This window comes from Trematomus bernacchii, unplaced genomic scaffold, assembly GCF_902827165.1.
Source record: "Trematomus bernacchii unplaced genomic scaffold, fTreBer1.1, whole genome shotgun sequence".
Classification (NCBI taxonomy): domain Eukaryota; kingdom Metazoa; phylum Chordata; class Actinopteri; order Perciformes; family Nototheniidae; genus Trematomus; species Trematomus bernacchii.
This window is the reverse complement of record NW_022987641.1, coordinates 2,973,672-2,993,032: the sequence shown is the minus strand read 5'-3', so window position 1 is coordinate 2,993,032 and position 19,361 is coordinate 2,973,672. Positions and strand designations below refer to the sequence as shown.

Here is a 19,361-nt window from a genome sequence, read left to right as displayed (position 1 = left end):
CTCGAAAATGTGATTGAAATGTGAACACATTAAAGAAATATATATATATATATATATTTTAAAAAGAGTCAGAAGCATCATTAGTATTGTATAAAATCACAACCATATCAATTTGCCTGGCTACAAACCACAAGAGGTAAAGAAGAAAATGAAACCTGCTAGTGGATTTGATGCAAATAAAATCAAATAAAAATGAATGAACAAAAAGAGAGGGGCAGAGAGGGAGAAAGAAGGAAAGAAAGAGGCCATGGTTGCAGAAAGAGAGCAAAATTCTGTGTGATAACTCACACTAGGAAACAACCCCTTCTTCCAACACCCCAGCCAGTTCATCCTTATAACTGTTGCTTGTAAAAATAACTGGGTGCATTTGGCCACTCGGCAATGATAGAAATGTGTGCACAGTCAGACGCCTCAGAGCCCGTCACTCTGCACATTTATAGTCCAACTTATGTGGAGTGACTCGCTGTGAAAGGACATTAAAGTCATGTGAGAGAGTTCACTGCATTTAGCAAACCCAGCGTGACGATCATTACGGAAATGAATATTGAATGCTCAATCAATGCTGAGGAGGCCATTAGCTCATGCCTGGGTACAAGGAAACTGTTTTCATGCATGCTGCATTCTGTGTGTTGTTAAATGTACTTTGCAACATGTGACATGATATATGTTTAGTTATATAGTGTCACTTTAAAGATCTATCATGCTATTTTTAGGCATATATTATGGGTCTCAGATAGATAAAAAAAAAAGAAAAAACATATCTATGATGTGTTTTGCTCAAAATACCAAACAGATCATGCAATTTAGACATCCCTCATATCCCTCTGTTTCAGCCCTGTTAGAGAACTGCTGATTTGGGGTCCTTAGCTTGAAAAAAAAAAAAAAATAGGAGTTGGAGCTTGTGCCTGCTCAAAATTGTACAGAGATACTCAGCTAAACGCTGCCGTGATTAAATGCCATATCATGTTCCAAACCACATCAAGGATTATTTTTGAAACAGTATGGAGCTCAAATGCTTTTTCTCTTGCGGGTTTACCACAAGGTGAGTTTCTTTTTTTATTTCCTGCTTTTTTACACATACTCTCTCCAGTACAGGTTAGCTCTGAGTGTTAGCGATGCTTGCTAATGTAAACAAAGACCATATTACGTCCAAAACACGTTGTGCATTGTTTCTGATAGGGCCGTGGGTGTAAAGCCAGCCCACATTTAAGATAATACGTCATATCCGCAGCAAATCTGGATCAGCTCCGTTGTACCCCCGTTTTTAGAGATTTGGGTACGGAGGAAAAGAGAGAGGGTTTTGTTTTCTGACACTTTGTGAGTTCCCTGGCACACCGTATAAAATACATCAAAAAGTGCATTTTGCATGATAGGAGACCTTTAAGCAGTGTGAAAGGCCAGTAATACAGCATTGCTATACTAGATTTCTGTAAACATATATCGTTTTTTTGGATTTATCTACATTTTATTAGGATTATTTTATTAGATCACATGTTCCTTTTTTAAAAAAATGTTTTACTCATTTGTCTCATGGCTGTTCTTGTCTGAAGGCCAAATCTGTGTGTCTGCAACGAAGGACATGATGTGTACTGTCCGTCTTCCAGACATGTCTTCGTCTTTATGTGCGTGTCATTCTGTTCTTACATTGTACTCATTAGTGTCCTACAAAAAGAGGCTTACCCAGAGGACATGTGTGTGTGTGTGTGATTGTGCATGTGTGGTTTGTGTAGGGATGGGTACCGAGCCCCGGTATTAAACGGGCCCCGGGGCTGAATTATTAAAGGCCGTGGTACCGTTAAGCTCCGACGTTATCGGTCTTTTTATCGGTACTGGAGACATCTAAAAAATATGTCATGTGTATTATTGCTACACAAACATTATATTGCAGTTTTAGTGTCGCCAACTCCGTTTCTAATACGCAAAAAGACTGCAAAATTCGTCATTTTTTGTATTTTCGATCTCTCCAATCCAGACGAGAGATCTCTCTCCCCCGCCTGTGTGCGAGGGGGCGGGGCAGTTTACACACACGCAGCTGCTACATGCAGCAACACACACACACGGAGGAGATGGCGGAGAGAACGCGCTCCGAGGTGTGGTTAAACTTTACCCGTCTCGCCTAAAGTGCAATAAGAGTTTAGCATGTCAGGGCGGTAACACGAGCAATTTGTCTAAACATCTTGCAAAAGTGCACCACGTTCAGACGGAGGAATGCACCGGGTCCGACTGTCTCTCTAGTAGCTCTGTAGCCCCATCCACGAGTAACGTTTCCACGTCAGGTATATTATGTATGCTAGCAGCAACACACGGAGCTAACTCAATGATTCAAACATGGGTTAATGATTAGAGGGAACTGAGTTATTTAGTTTGTTAAAGTTTCAGCCATTCTGTTTACAGTTCTGTCATCAGATTATTTAATATGATTTGTTAAAACGTTCTTGTTTCTGTTGATGTGAAATATTATGTATTTCATTTAAATAAAAAGCAATGTTAGTTTTGTTCACAATTTGTTAATTTTCATTTAATTGTTTATTTGAATAGGGACAATGCACATTAATGAACACTTTAGACAAATAATGCTTCAAGTGTAAATATGCCGGATTTTAGCTTTGAGCTAATTTCCATCCGTAGTCCCTGACATACAACATATAGTTAGTTTACCTCATTTTTCTCTCCAAAAGAACCGATAAGAGTACCGTTAAAAGACCGGACCGATAAGCGGTATCGATAAAAGTAGTAGTACCGTTAAAACCTTAACGATACCCATCCCTAGGTTTGTGTAAAAAATAATTTAACCATCCATCAGTTAATATATCTCTTTAAAGGAAGCGCATGTTAAGATATTGCTATTCTTAATTCATTGGAAAATGTTGTTTAAAAAACGTCAATCAATGTTGTTCCAAGTCACAGAAATAATGAATGCCAAAAGGCTGTTGGAAAAGCTGGTACCTGAAGCCATCAAAAATGTTACTATAGTGTCCGTTTCACATTTGACACTGTAAGGTCATAATGAATACAACTACAATTATCTGGCTCTTGACGTCTCAAATTTGTCTAAAAGATGTGAGGGCTGGCCACATTTGGTAATAGCATTTTTATTGACCGATATTGAATTACTGTTAGCCAAATCTAGTTTGACCGGTGGCATGTCGGGTGTATTTTCCTGCTTTGTGTACAATGCTGGGAGAGGCTCCAGAAGGGAGGAACGAGGTTATAGCTGTGTATGTGATTTACTTTATTCCAGCCTGATGCGAGTGTGGACTCAGACCTAATAGTGCCAGCAGTATGGGAAGCAAGGGGAGTAGAACAAATAAGTAATCAGAGAAACATGTTTATCTTATTTCTGATTTCCCTCAACAACTACTGAGAAACATATCAAACGGCTGTCCAGAAATGTCACTGGACAAAAAACATTAACGATGGCGTTAAGAGGGAAAGTCACAGGGTCACCAAAGTCATTAGGATGCCATTAGCAAAAATGTCTGGAGAGATTTTCAAACAGTGGAACCACAAACAAACCGACAATGCCATCCTTATAACAATTGCCAAAAACATAGCTAATAATGAGAAATCTACAACAGCTTACATTGACCTGAGGTGGGAGAAATACTCAGATCTTGTACTTTAGTCAAAGTAGAAGTACCAGTGTATACTCTGTTACAAGTACAAGTCCTGTATTCAAATTGTTACTCAAGTAAAAGTATTGGCATCAACATGTACTTAAACTACCAAGTACTTATTATGCAAATTTGCCCATTTCAGAATAGTATATGATATGTTTTGATTATAATTATTGATCATTAAAGTGTTATCCAAGCTGGTAAAGGTGCAGCTAATTCTAAATCATTTGTATGCTGCAGGGTATCTCGTGAATTTACTCCGGGTGTAACTAAAGTCTTATTTAAGGGTTGTTTATATTTCACATCATTAAATCGAAATCTGCAAAGTAACTAAATATATTAAATCAATGTAATGGAGTAAAAGTACACTATTTATCTCTGACTTATAGTGGGTCGACGTACAAAGTAGCAACACATTGAGTTACTCAAGTAAATGACAAGTCCCTCAAAATAGTACTTAAGTGCAGTATTTGAGTACATGTACTTGGTTACTTTACACCACTGACAATGACCAAGGAAATGAATACAGCAGTAAAAAAATCAGTTCGACAAAAGTTTAAGTATCAATGTCAGTGTATGACTCCAAAACAACTGAGAACAGCTTCAGGCAAGAGCAAATAAGCCCCCACAAAAAGCCTATCACTGGTGGAGGCGTGGAGTTCTGTTCAACTGTCCAGGGAGGTCAGCGGGGTTAGTGGTGAAACGGGAGGGAAAGGAGCAGCTGGTGACCAGGCTAAAGAGGGGGGTAGAGTGTGCTGGCCAGTGGGTGGTTGGCAACTGGGCTAAATTTAGAGTAGAGAGGCCAACCTTGGTGTGGAATTGTCTACACTACAGACAGTGCTGGGAGGTTGAGATTTGCATCATGGGTACTGTAGATACTGGACATAGTGATGACAGGGATAAACAGAGACAGATAGCAAGGTGTTGGCTGCTATGTTTTACTATTTATAGGAGGAACGATGTGTGAGAGGGATTTATTCTACAATGCATGTGTGTTTGAACTTACAGCCTTCGTAAATATCCGTAGGGATGTGCACAGCGGTGGTGTTGTACGAGACAAGTCGTTTGAAGTCCGGATCCACCTCGAAATCATCCGGAAGATATCGGTTCTTCCTCCCTTTTACTTCTTCTGTCTCGTTAAGCTGCAAAAAAAATACAGAATTTGAGTTTTAAAACCATCCTGCAATACATGTTATGTTATAAAAGTGGTCTACGCATGTGTATGCACCTTCTGCTATACATAAGTACAGTTTCTTGTTACTGTGAGGGACAAGGTGTCAATGTCGACTATTCGCTGAAATTTCACAACTGACAGAGTAAAGTTTGCGAAACGGAAAAGGCACTGATTTATAAACCCTAGCATCCAGAGAGGAATTGTCAGTCAAATACAGAGTGACAGAAGTGTGCTGTGGGTGCGTGGCTCTTTCCTACTGGGACAGTGGAGGGGAATTAGATGCTGATCCTGGTTATGAGAGCAGACAGATGACGTCTGAAGCAAGGGGAGGCATTCAATGTCTCACGCATACCCACGTGTTATGGCTCTAAGAACATGTACTGAATTCACATAAAGTGACTCCTTTTAAATAAAAATACAGGCTAACATAAAATCTGTTTTTAGGTTTGTTTCTGCTGCTTGAGGTGTTTTATTTAGAAATTGGCATCTCAATCACACTGAAAGAATATAAAAGTATTGTAATCAAGTACTTACATCATCTTTGGCATTGTAGTAATCGATGTTGTCGAGCTGCAAATAGATTGAAAGAGAAACAAGAGAAGGCTCATTAGAATATAACAACCAATACCCACCCACCCACCAAAAATACAATAATGAACTTGAACAGGAGCAGCCTTTAACAGCCTTCTCTAGTTGAAAGCTTGAATGCTCTACCTGACTAACAACAACCTAGCACCAGTGAGAAGTGTGGTTGTTGTACCTGTAACCACACCCATTATAGTGTCACAGTGTACTGATGCACCCTGAGTACACTTCACGATCCCTGAAGCAAAGTAAGGTGTCTAACTGCTTTTAAGTTGCGCTTTATATCCACCAGTTAATTAAGATTCTTCACATAGGTGCCAAATTGTGTCTACCATGTTCGAATCCCATCTGGCTATTCTGTGTCTCCTTTACTTGATTTACCCTGTTAATTCCTTGACAGTATTAAGGGAGACTAAAAGTCCCAAGAGAAGCTGGCTGAAGTTTGCTCTAAAGATTGAGGCTAGACAAGATACAGTATTTTATCTGGAACAAAAAACAAGACAGATGGAACAATACTGATGGCAATACTACTGTAACTGACGTTGAGAATGACTGTGATCTAAGCTTAAAGGTGACTGTAAAACTATCACATTTTTGTTTTGTTTTTGTTATATCTGCAACTGTGGCAGCAGTGTGTGTTTGACACTGAGGATCTGTGAAGGAAGTGGTGTTGTTTTGCTCTCACACTGCTGGGCTTCCTGTCAGTACAGAGGCTAGCAGGGCGCTAACGAGCTAGCCTAGCTGCCGACATTAGGATGTCCGGGAGCTACAGAGTCCACTGACTCCTGCAACCTGCCTACCACTTCTTGTGCTGCAAAAATGGATCTGTGACTCTTCCTGCCATTGATACTGTCACCTTAGTGTAAACATTTATTTATTAGCGCATAATTAGCAATTAGCCCACACTGTGAAAAAGAAAGCTCTGTTTAGCTTCTTTGACCGTTAGTGAGTTGGACATGCAAGTTAAACTATTAGTGCAAACAGTAGGTGTAGTGCCCATATGCTGATATGTACATGCAAGCAACAACATACACAGGACACTGTCCATGATATTCTCTGTCAGGTCATGTTACTGCAGACAGGGTGCACCTCGAGAAGTGATGATAACACTAAGGTCACACCACCTCAGGGGTGTGACCGCAAAGAACACGTAATGTGCGAAAGACTGAATTATTTATGCAGGTTTGGTGTTTAGGTTTGGTGTGTACTGCAAAATCAGAGTGTACGTGATCTGTATTTTGTCTGGATAATAAGATGCTGTTAACATATTGAAAACCAAACTCATTATGTCAAAATGTGTAAAACTTAATGACTCATTCAATATGGCACCCACTCACTGAAAACAGTTATGGTGCTTTCCCCCATATTCACAGCATTTGCAAACACTTGTGTCAACGTCATAATGAAAAACCTCTAAAAAAGTGAATATGCATTTAATTGTATGCAACATTTCTAATTGACAGTGCTACCTCCAAACCCACTCACATACAAGTTTGATAAGAAATGTCCCTGTTTAGAGAAGCTGGATACAGCCTGTATATTAATAACAAGTGTAAATAGGGCCAAAGTCATTATAGTACACTGAACAGACACACAGCAGTCACAGCTTTTAAGTGTTTAAAGTCAGCAGGGAGCGGCGCCCAGTAGTATTGGCCCAGTTATCAGAGGTGACAGACACATGCGCATACACACACACATGCTCCACTTGGTGTTTCAAATACCCGTCATTTAGTTTGATATAAATCCAAACAACTACATCCTAATTCTTACATTAAGTAGGGTTGTGTTATTTCAAGTAATTATTAGCTCCATGTACATTGAAAAGGCAGTTAAAATAAATGTTTGATCAGGTTATTCTTTTATTTATTTAGATGTTCCTTCTAATCTGCTTTAGGAACAAGCCAAGGTGGCTGTCATTATTGTGTTGCAGAGCATTGCAATATGTGGCTTCATATTACAGAGAATCTAATATCCCACAGAGGATGAATAAAAAAAGAATTGACTGGAATATATTGGCATGAAACCAGAGAGGCTCTATCTTTGCAGAGACATATCAACATGTGCACAGCGTACATTAACCGACTGTCTCTCTGACTCAACAACAAAGATGCTAAAGCTGTGCAGTGATGAGATTTTTATCCGTCAACTATAGAGGCGACAAACCCCGCAAAGCTCTTATTGCTATCAAAAACAATACAAATCTCTGAAGCCACTGAAAGCCTCAGTACACACACTCCGTCAGAACACCAACAGGTTCATGCAGAGGACATGTCAGGATGAATTCTACATATGTGCCGGCGCTGGGACCAACAAACTACTTTGGGAATATCTATGGCAAAACAAGACAGCTCCTGTACCAGCGGGGTTGGAATAAACCAGTGTGTTTGCTAAGAAAAGAACTGGGTTGATTTTAGTATTCAGATATTATACAGAGAGTTTCCTATTGTGCTGGGGAGATATTTAATTGATTCAGGTATTGCAGGATTCCCCAAATCATTAACCCAAAAATAAATGACATTCACTAGCCAAGCATTTGGTGCCAAAAGAAAATTAAAGTCTCTGAGTAATATAGCCGATAAATGAATTCCTCCCCAGAGAGGATTTTTCGTGACATTTTTTCTCAGTGCAACACAGTATAAAGGCAGTTAAATAATGGGAACTTTTAATGGAAAATAATCGTTAAGGATTGGCAAACAACACTGAGGACTTCTTAAGTTAATATGCTAGTTGAAGTTCTTTGAAGTCCTCCTGCCACTGTATGTACACACCATATCATTTATCATTTGTTAAACGGCTGCCAAGAGGGTGAGGCTTTTCTCATTGCAAAGCAGGGGCAGGAAATTAGCAATTTGCATTTATGACATAATGGCCAGAGCTAAAACACAGCTGCACTAGCAATGAATAGCAGAGAGAGCTTCATTGACATTCTTAAGGACACTTCCTATGTGGAATTGGGCACTTTATTAGCAGTTGAAAGAGTAAAATAATGATGTGTTCATATTACTTGCTGTATCTCCTTCTAATATAGTTCTTATATGATTAATCTTGAGTATCATAGACTTAGCAGTGGGTGCGTGTCTAACCCTAACCCTAATCTGGTATGAAGTCATTACAGCACTAGTGTCATTGTAATGAGTTTTGCCATCCAATTATTACAATCATATTGGATCATGAATAACATGTGCAACCCCCCCCCCTCCCTCCACTCCTTATGGAGTTCACGCCACCACTTGATTTGAAGTGTAATGCAGCCAGTGTTAATGAACATATCAGACGGCTCACCTCGTTGTCGTCCCTCCACACGTGCTCCATCTGTAACTTTTCTGCTTCCACTGCCAGTTTCTGGAAGAAGAGAGGGGGATGTTAGACCCTGTTAAATATTCTCTTAAATACTAAAAATAGTTGGCTTTAAGCTACATTACTTTCAACATCATTATAATATTATATATATAAACGTTGTCAAAAGATGAGGTTTTTGGCGTTAGCAGATTTAGGGATTTAAAAAAGGAGAGCAAGGCACAGAGAAAAATTCAAACGGCTGCACAGACAATACAATAGCAATAATTTAAGATGATACACCCTCAAAGATCAAAATAAAAAATAGATGTATATTTAAAAAACAACTTTAGAAAGACTAGAGATACAACAATTTAAACCATAATAAAAAAATAAAAAAACGACAACAATACAATTAAAACAATGCCTTTAACTTAAAAAAAAATCTTAACACTTCAACAATCATGTTTTTAAATTGTAAATTGAAAACTCCAAATGTGCAGCACAAGAACATTGATCCCTAACCCTAAATGCAGCTGTAAATATGGATAATGTCAGAGCCATATGTGAAGTAATGACATCCAAAGTGCTGCTGGATCAGTGTGTTCATGGGGAAATTCCTCATTTCCTCTCAGCACCTGCAGGTATGAATGTGAACTAGCTGTGACACAATGTTGCGCTATAATTAGACACTCACATATTCCATCTTTTTCCTGATCTAGTGCTAATGACTGGGTTAATGGATTTATAATGGGCCCAGCTTTTAATCTGTACCTGGTCCAGAAATGCACTGTACTATTAATTTCCCCCGGGAAATATCAAATCCTGCTCCTCCTGCTTATGTGTGCGGTACTACGGGTTGCTAGTCACACAGCAAGAGCAGAGACTTGATGGGGGCAAGACAGTAAATTAATTGATAAAATGAGAGGAGGAGGAAGGGGGGTTGAAACAAGAGTTATTGAATTAATTCTGCGTTGATATTTAACAAGACAGTCACGAGAATCTGAGAGGCTAAATCGGATTGTGGATTGCATGCTGACATTAGTCACAAAATCAGACCTTAAAGTGGACCTATCATGCTATATTTAAATGATATATTGTAGGGCCATACCTATATAAGGTATATTTATACGTTTCTGTTTTCAAAATACCAAACAGATCATGCATTTTAGCCATGCCTCATTTCGCTCTATGTGCTGTTTGCTGTCTACGGGGCTGATCTCTGTGAGCTGCAGCTGACCACGCCCCCCTGCAGGAGAGGGGAGCCGTGCTCTGATCAAGTCAAGAGGGGGAGAAAAAAAGATCTCCGTCCTCCGTGTTTTATTATATAGAGTCGTTATTCATTTGTTTTAAAGCTCAATAAATAACAAAGAAGACCTTTGACCGGCACTTTTCAAATTTTGTCCGGAAGATTTAAACTTTAACGGACATCTTGACCGGCGAAAGAAACTGAAACTGAAACTCTGCCGCACGGTCCCCTCGTTCCTTGGAAGAGGCGGAGAGGTGGGTGTTTGTCATCTGCTGGTGGACTAACCGGAGAGAATTACAGTGCTTGCCTCGACGGGGAGGGATTGCATTGAATTAAAGCAGCGGGAGCAAACGCTTGCCTCGGGGAGGGAGAAAAAACAGCGGAGAATAAACGGAAGGGTAACCATGGTAACTATGGGCGGGAAGTCTTCTTCGCTGCTTTTGTGGCAGACGACAGCGCCACTTACAGGGCTGGCATATGTACTACAGCGTCTCCAGCGCTTTCGAGCGGCAATGGCCGGCCGTGGCCTAATCCCACATTCCCCTGATAGGTGGAGAGTTGGCCCAATAGCCGTAGCGCCACTTCTGTGACGTCATAGAAGTGTTCAAATCTGGATCAGTCTGTATCAGATCCGTTGCAGCCCCTTTTTTAGAGATTTGGGTATGGAGGAAAATAGAGAGGGTTGTGTTTTCTGACACTTGGTGAGTTCCCTGGAACACCGGGGACACATATTCATGTATAAAAGACGTACAAAAGTGCATTTTGCATGATAGGTCCCCTTTAAATATGACACCAAGTGTGCGTGTGTTTGTTTGCAATTTTTGAAATCACTCATCCAAAAGCAACCCTTTCACGCATAGAGGCTACTACAGTGGACAGCTTTTCAAAAGGTGTTTTCTTGTATATGCATGGGTTTTGATGGCATAGTTGCACCATCAGCCACTACATAGGACCCTATTGCATCATCCCATACACTGCCACTCAGTGGAAAGTCAGTGTAAGTGCATGATATATTTCTCTAAACCAAGATGGACGACAAAAAGCCAGATGGACCGAGGCCGTGGGTGTTTCTCAAAGTCGAGTAAAGCTGCTCCAGAGCCACTATTTCAAGCATACTACGTCATCGAGTGCCGCCGAAGGACTGTTCCAATGTCCAGCATACTTGGAATTCTACCGAGCCCGGCGTACTTCGTAGCGAGACATTTCGAGGCTGCACATGTGTAGACTCCGCGGTCTTAAAATCCCCACAATGCTTTGCGCACGAACCAATTTCCCCAAATCTGTAGCGGAAAATGCAAGGCGGGGCCTCTCATATGACGCACACTTGCTCGCCTGTTCCACTATTCGTTTTCCGCATGCCAGGAAGTATTCTTGCCTCGCTTCTGAAGCAAGTGACTCGGAAGACATGTGCTACCAAGCAAGCGTACACGACATTGAGAAACACCCCGTATCACTCGTCGATATCTTGCCAATCCTTTTATGGAAAGCGCCCCCTGCAGGTATAACAATGTTGGTGACATCAAGTAACAACTAAGGAATCATATAATTCATAAATTGTCAAAGTATTTTATGTTTGCAGGAAATTATGATTAATCACCTGTCCACTAAAGTGGACGTCATGCATCACTGGCTATATTTAAACTAAAATTCATACTGTTACTGCTACTGTTGTTCTTGAAAATACTTCATTTGCAATATCTTTTTGGTCCTTAAATCAATATACTTATGTTATTATAATGTAATTTTAAGTTTGCACATCTTTATTTATCATTTTTTCCAAATGTACATGTCTTCAGTTCAAACTTTAACGCATACTCACTTCTTCTCTCTGGCCTTCTAGCCTTTTCTTATCAAGCTCAACTTTTGTGGAATTAGCTTCCAGTTTGTGTTCGGGCTGTAGACAGCCTATCCATTTTAAGAGTACGCTTAAGGACTTCCTTTTGATAAAGCTTATAGTTGATAAAATAATCAAATGAGAGTGCTTTGACGCAGATACGCTGTGCCTCTTCACCTACATTTTGGTTCTTGCTCTTTCACTTAAATCCTAAAAATGTGGATCTTACACTTAAAACTAAGGTTATTACTACTCTTTCTATTTTCTCTTTATTCACAACCTTTTCCCTCTATGACCTCACAAGGTTTTATTAGAGGGAAACAGGTTTGCAGAGAAGGCTTATACCAGCCGGGGGGTATTATGCCGTAGCCACTGCGTACCTCCTAACCTCTCACCAATTCCAACTAAGGCCCCAGCGGGGACTTTGTTCCCTGCGTGTGCCTGTCTGTGTCTGTGTATTCGCATGTTCCGATTAACCCAGCCTCCCCCCATATTTTCTTTTTTTTGTGTCTATATCTTCGCCGGGATCCGGAGTCGAGGCTGATCCTCTTGCTGTAGTCCTGTGCCCTGGATCCTCTATCCTGAGTTCTGGATCAAGTCGTGGACTTCGGGTCGTGGCTGGGCCTGTCTCTGCGGTCCTGCCTGGCTCTCGTCATGCTGCTTCCCTGATGGCTCCCACAGGATTGTTCTTGACACCTTCGTGGATTCATCTTCTTATTATAGACACATGCATTTCCAAACATTCTGTCTACCTACACTGTAAAATGTATTATCTCCTACACACGGCATCTATTGCACTTCTGTCCGTCCTGGGAGAGGGATCCCTCCTCTGTTGCTCTCCCTGAGGTTTCTCCCATTTTTCCCTTTAAACTGTAGGTTTTTTGTCTGGAAGTTTTTTCTTGTACGATGTGAGGGTCTAAGGACAGAGGGTGTCATTTTCTCATACTGATATTCTGCACAAACTGTGCTGTTATATTTGCTGTAAAGTGTCTTTACTGTAAGGTAATTATTATATGTACAGCACTTTGGCTCGACCAAAAATCGTTTTAAAAATGTGCTATATAAATAAAACTTGATTTGATTTGATTTGATACGATACTGTCCACCTGAGTGGACATATAAAAAATAGTTTTTCTAAATTTGAAGAAACTAGATAAAAATATAAAAAATATATACATATAAAATCTTGTTTTTCATGCTCCAAGAGCAATAAAAACACTTGGTAAAAAAAATCCTGAGTGAGGCTTTCATAATTCATGCATGAAAGGGTTAAAACTCTCACACCACTCGGCTGATATTATTATAGACTCACAATAAGACTAAGTATACATAATTCATGTGTTTAACCCATCAGGGAGACAACAGATTGATGGTTGAGAGAACACAAAAGGGAAGAAATACATCAATCATCTTTAATTCTGACTCCAAACATGAAGTCATCCAGAAAATAGGCATTTCCTCACACACACACATATTTAGCTTCCACTTTCTGCCCTGCTGCTCCTTCTTTCTCTAGCCCCCCGTACTGCATAATCAATCGGAGCCGAGGCAACGTTTTGATAATGAAAACTGCCTCCTGCAGATCTGGCTTCAGATCACTCATGCCTGAACACCATGGCATCCCATAATGCATGCAAGGGGTTGACACTCTTCTGGTCTGAAACACGGTTACCTCCACAGCCTCTCAGTTGTGTCTCATTAGGGGGGGTTTTAGCAGCAACAGAGGAGTCACAATTAGCAAAAGGTGATATAGATATGTGTGTGGTTCTGAATCTTCTTTTGTGTTACAGTACGTTCCAGTTGTACTGTGAAGTGGGAGAATCCGGGTTCCTAGTCGGACATTTCAACTGGATGATCATTCAAAATGGAGGCTCTGCATATGAACATTAAGAGAACACTGTGGATATGTTGCTACAATGTTTGTATTCACAAAATACAACATAAAGCGTAGTAACAATGGCTAACCCGAGGTGACTGCTAAAGCTGTAAACCAGGCAAACAACTTTCCATCAGGCGGCCATCTTTTTTCCGACTTGTGATGGTACGTCACTCCCTGGTACTGTTGGATTAAAACTTCCCTGAAGTGTTTAAAGTCAACTGTATTCAGAAATATATATGTTTGGTAATGGAAAATAGTGAAGCAAATAAAAAACAAAAAAAGGTGAAGCATGAAGGGAAAGAACGTGAGGTGAGGAAGAACAGGTGTGTGTATGAGAGTTCATGTAAGGACAGAAGGCCCATGGTTGAGGGCCAATGGCTGGATGGAAAAAGGGTCCTGAAGATAAAAACCCAACGAAGGGGTACGAGGAGTAAGAAGACGTTCGCGCGAATATTAGAAATACTACAAAGGTGGAACACCTAGGGTTCAAGGCAGGTGTAAGCCCCAAATAACCATGAGCTGTCAGAACATTGTAGCAATTAGGGGGAGATGAACCAAGTGCTTCACTGATAAGGGCAGTACATGTTACTTTAAAATGACATTGTAAGCCTCATGTTGGGATCTCCAGATTCAACATGGGCTTTGGTTCTTGTCGACTAAGAATAAAGTTTGTCGTGGCATCAAACTCTGAGTCTTCGCCGGTTCAAAGGAAGAAATTCACTACTACGAACAAAGTGTTGAAGAAGAAAACTCATTTTATAATCTGGCCCTGAATTCGATTTAGTGTTCACTCTTCGACAGCCCGACCTCCGACTTCCAATGTAAATGGAACGCAGCATTCATGTGCATGAGCAAGTCAACATATAACAGTAAAGGGAAAACATATTTGGACTAAAATCAAATAACTTATTGTATACATCCTGTCGTCCAATGCATCCACACACAAGCGTTTTGAGTCTTTTGGGGGCAATATGGCTCTCCACAGGTGGGTTATGGTGGTCTTTTTATTGCACATGTACAAATGCTTTGTCTGATTTAGTTGTCAGTTTCCAATGGCTCCACAGCTGCATCGACTTAATGGAAACATACTGCTGGTTTCCAGGCAGGTCATTGTTGGCGGAAAGACAATTCGGGGTGTGTGTTTCAATCAATCTAATAAACTACTAACCTGATGCTGTGGTCCCAAACACATCGATGGGAAGCACTCCTACTGTATTTAAGCATCATCACATAAATCGAAGAGGCTGATAGGTTTTTGTGTTTTTCTGAAGTCCCAAAGCAATGAGCAAAAAATTGGCGCCATAAAGGTGAGTGTTTATATAAATAAACCAGGCACATTTTAAGTGTTTACACCTATCCATCTAGAATATGTCTAAGGAATACAATAATATTAATATTGCCTTTCACCCTGACCCTTAAGATGCCATTTAACTATTTACTTGCAGGTGGACCATTATAAGGGGCTGGCTGATCCTGCCTTTGACTCCTCTGAGCCGACACATGCGCACACACACCTGCCCACACACACCACAGAGGAACAGGCATTCAATAATGAGAATCTCCCCAGCAGAACACGAGGTCAAAGATCAGGAGCTGCTGCACTTTTTTAACCCCATTTGCATGTTCGTGTTAAAACCAGTTTTCCAACATTTGGGTGGTGTCAGATTTACAGCATTTCACAAGTGTTCCACCATGAACTTCCATTCGTACACACTTTGGATAAGTTAGAGAATTATACACCCTATGAATAGAAAGTATTGTAAGTAATAAGAATAAATTAGGACAAAAAAAGCACCTGCTAGTAAGCTGGCAGAACATTTAATCATTTCTGCAAGCTGTTTTAGGATGACTAATGAGAGCATATTGCGGGGTTACTGAACAGATAGTGATGATTATCTATGTCTGCTTCATGCTGTGTATCGTATTGCCGTAGACAAGGATTTAGTTCCTGTGTGGAAAAAAAACACATAGCTTTTGTGCCACCTATTCTTTGAAGTGTTTACTGTCACGGCAAGTGCATAGCTCAGGTCGGTGAATAGGAAGCTGCAGATTAATGTGTGCATGTTTTTCTTTCTTCTGTTTGATCCAAACTCCTAATACATGCAAATATAAGTCGTTTCATAAATGGAAAAGGAAGCTTTGAATTGAAGGGAAAGACATTTGTGCTATGGCCTATACATTAGAATATAAAAAAATAATAAAGAGTACTATACTAAAAACACATGAACCAGGTGGAAAAGGGTTAGGGTAGTACCCTGATCTGAACTCATTACCAGCAACTGCTCTTAAACACAGCTTTTTAAAAGAGATAATACCAAAAAAGTCTCACAGTTTGGTTTTCTCTACGCTTGGTAGCTGGAGTTCTGGCATTCCAGTCCGAGCTCTCAATCAAGTTATGACAGGGGACAGATAATGTGGCATGGTTAAAGTGCACAAAGAGCACAAATTACCCTCATCCGTCCACAAGCATTCTTTATATCTGGGTTACTGATTTAAAACTTCACTGGAACTCTCCTCTGATTTTGCATTTTGTTACCAACACAGAGAAACTGCGTGAACAAGCACACTTGTACACACTTGTTCCTGGCAGTCTGATTAGAGCATCTAGTCCTGCCAATACAACACACACACACACACACACACACACACACACACAACACACACACACACACACACCACAAACACCACACACACACACACACACACACACACACACACACCACACACACACACACACAACACACACACACACACACACACACACACACACACACAACACACACACAACACACACACACACACACCACACACACACACACACACACACACACACACACACACACACACACACACACACACACACACACACACACACCTCGCTGAGGTGCATGGAGGCACAGGATAGCTGAGGAAACATGAGCATCTGCTGTTGTGACTGGCAGCACTTTAGTCAGATCTATCCAGGAGGAGAGTGGTGAGAAAAAAAGGGGGAAGAGAGAGCGATACATTTGCACATACACACACACACACTCAGGAAGACTGGCACTAGAAACAAAACAACTGTACAGCACAGTAAGTGCATGCAAGTTGACAAGTTAACCCTACTTACTTGCTCCAATCAGAGGAGTTACAATTAAGTTTCAAATCAATAACCCAGATATAAAGGGTGCTTTTGGACAGTTAAGCTCCTCGTGCACTTTAAACATGCCAACTTGTCATAACCTGAGTGAAAGATGTGATGAATCACTGGAAAGCCAGAACATCAACTATCAAACGTAGAGAAAACAAAACTGTGAGACATTTTTATTATTTAATTGAATAAGGGGCTTTAGTCCTGAGCTATAATTATAATAATAATAATAATAATAATACTTGTTATTTATATAGCACTTTTCCTGGTGCTCAAAGCGCTTAAACACACTATACACTTGCCATGACAGTAACAACTTTAAAGAATAGAACGAACAAAAGCTACATATGTTCATGTTTCCTACACAGGAGTTACAATCTATATAGTCTAAGGCAATAAGCGACACATCATGGCCTTTTAGACCCATAAACTTGGCAGGAAGTGACTTGTTAGAGAGTGGTGCTAGCCTCGCTCCTCGCTGCTGTGCGCCGGTTTGACAGCTCGTGGCTCCTCCAGCAGCCTCTTCCAGCAGAGCATGCTATCTGTGTGCCAGCTGGCTGAAAACAACTCCCAATTACTGCTGTACCCGGCTGGGATGTTGACATGGAGCTTCTGCACACACTGCTAATCCCACACACAGATTGACTGTCCATGTCTTGGATTACAGATTTTTTTAAAGATTGTTTGATGCTTGAGCTTCCACTTTATCTGTGAGCAGGGTTGGGAGGGTTACTTTTAAAATATAATCTGTTATAATTACTAGTCATCTGTAAAAAATGAATGGAATCAGTAACCTAATCTAAGTTTCACAATGTAACCTGATTACTTTCCGTTACTTTTGAATTGCCTCAATATCAAACGAAGTGCAAATTAATACAAGAGAAAATAAATATCAATAAGAGGTTTTTAAGTGTATAATGTAAGACAACAGAACAATGTCGCCTTAGGAAAAAAGAAACCAAGATATATAGGGTCAAAAATGGGTCTTCTTAAATTTAGGCTAGAACAAAAGAATAGTAGAGGTTACAAAAAGTGTTTAAGTTTAATATAATAATGAAAAGCATATTTTTGTTTAATAAATCAGGTGTCTACTGTACCTACTGCATTAAAAATATATATTTAAAATAAATATTAGCCTAAATGAAAACCAAAAAGAAAATGCAGGCAGTGTTTCTATCTGTTATATTGATATTTATTGACACATTGTAATCTTGCAAGTAATCGCCGTTTAAAAAAAAATGTAACAGTAATCTGATTACGTCTTTTATTAATGTAACTGTAAGGGAAGACAGTTTTTCTGTATCCTGATAACGTAATCCCATTACATGTGATCAGCTATTCCCCAAGCCTGTGTGTGAGACAGTGTTTTGGCAGCGATGTTTTGATATATCTTCAGCATTCATTTCCCACTCATCACACTGAGCTGTTGTTGATGTAGCGAGACGGCAAGAAAATAATGTTGAATTCTAAGACAAAAGAAAAGTCAACAAGACCATGTGAACTATCAATTATCGCATGAAGAAACGTTGTAGTTTCACAGCTGCCTGAATTGAACTAGATATGACAGTATAGAGAGCAATAATGAGTGAGAGACATCAAAAGCCCACACACTCTACTGTACGTCTGATAAGTAGAGAAACAGAGATGACAAACCCAAAGCTGGAGACCCATAGAGAGTGTGCGAGAGCTGGGCTGACCAAAGCAGCTACTGTAGGCACACAATACACACACTCCAGGAAGAATACTGAGTCATTGGTGGCCAAAATAAGACACACGCTCCATCTCTAGGTCAGTGGTTTTACATTGTCTGCAACATTATCGATATAAAACATTAAAAGTCTTCGGAGACGGAGATATGTCTCCGACATTTCCGTGATGCGGTGACATTTTCCATATGCTTTCCAAAAGTGTGTTTAACTCTCCAAACAGTTTGGTTGGAGCTATATATTGATTTATATTATTTAATCATTTAAATTAAATGTTCTAGTTGTTTTTTATATTTATTTAATTAAATAAATCGTTATGCTTTTATTTTGAAGGCGGCACCTGGTTATTATGTATATATTGAGGATTGTGTTATTGGTGGGATTGGCGCAGCTGAACGAGCATATTCATTTTTTAACCAGGAGAAACCACAGGAAGAGCCACAGGTGAAACCATTGATGTATATATGTTGGATCATTGGGATACAACCACCAAAAATGCATGAAAACGACGTTCTGGCCTGGACATTGAAACATTTCCCCTGCGTATGATTTGCTTACTGGTGCCCCAGCGTCACTTTTATTTATTTCTTTTAAAATGTTCAGTTTTATTTCTTTATATCGCAGCTAAAAGTCTCATTTAGAGTCTGTGCCCTCCCCTTCCTACTGTGTGTACATGGCAAGCTAACATTGCCATTTCAGAAAGTGTTCCATAAGCAGATATAGGAGCTATGATCGAGGCTTTATGATTTCAATTTTATAGAATAATCTGCCATTTTGTTTTGTTTTACACAGAACATGACAGCACCATGTCTTGCATTGCAGCATTCAAGTGTTTTGTAATAATAGTAACAAGATAAGATAAATCCCCAAGTATTCCCTCAGTATGACCAGTAACAGGTGATAAATCAGAA

General features: G+C 40.0%; 1 protein-coding gene across 3 annotated transcripts in view; it reads right to left on the bottom strand.

Moving 5' to 3' along the window:
• LOC117484974 (voltage-dependent calcium channel subunit alpha-2/delta-1-like) overlaps positions 1-19,361 on the bottom strand; it is a 121,355-nt gene that overhangs the window by 49,656 nt on the left and 52,338 nt on the right. For all 3 annotated transcript variants that reach the window (XM_034133505.1, XM_034133506.1, XM_034133507.1), the window contains exons 4-6: positions 8,659-8,718; positions 5,326-5,361; positions 4,624-4,759 (exon numbers count right to left, since the gene is read on the bottom strand). In XM_034133505.1, the coding sequence (XP_033989396.1) occupies positions 4,624-4,759; positions 5,326-5,361; positions 8,659-8,718 (232 nt within the window). The remainder of the gene's footprint in view (positions 1-4,623; positions 4,760-5,325; positions 5,362-8,658; positions 8,719-19,361) is intronic.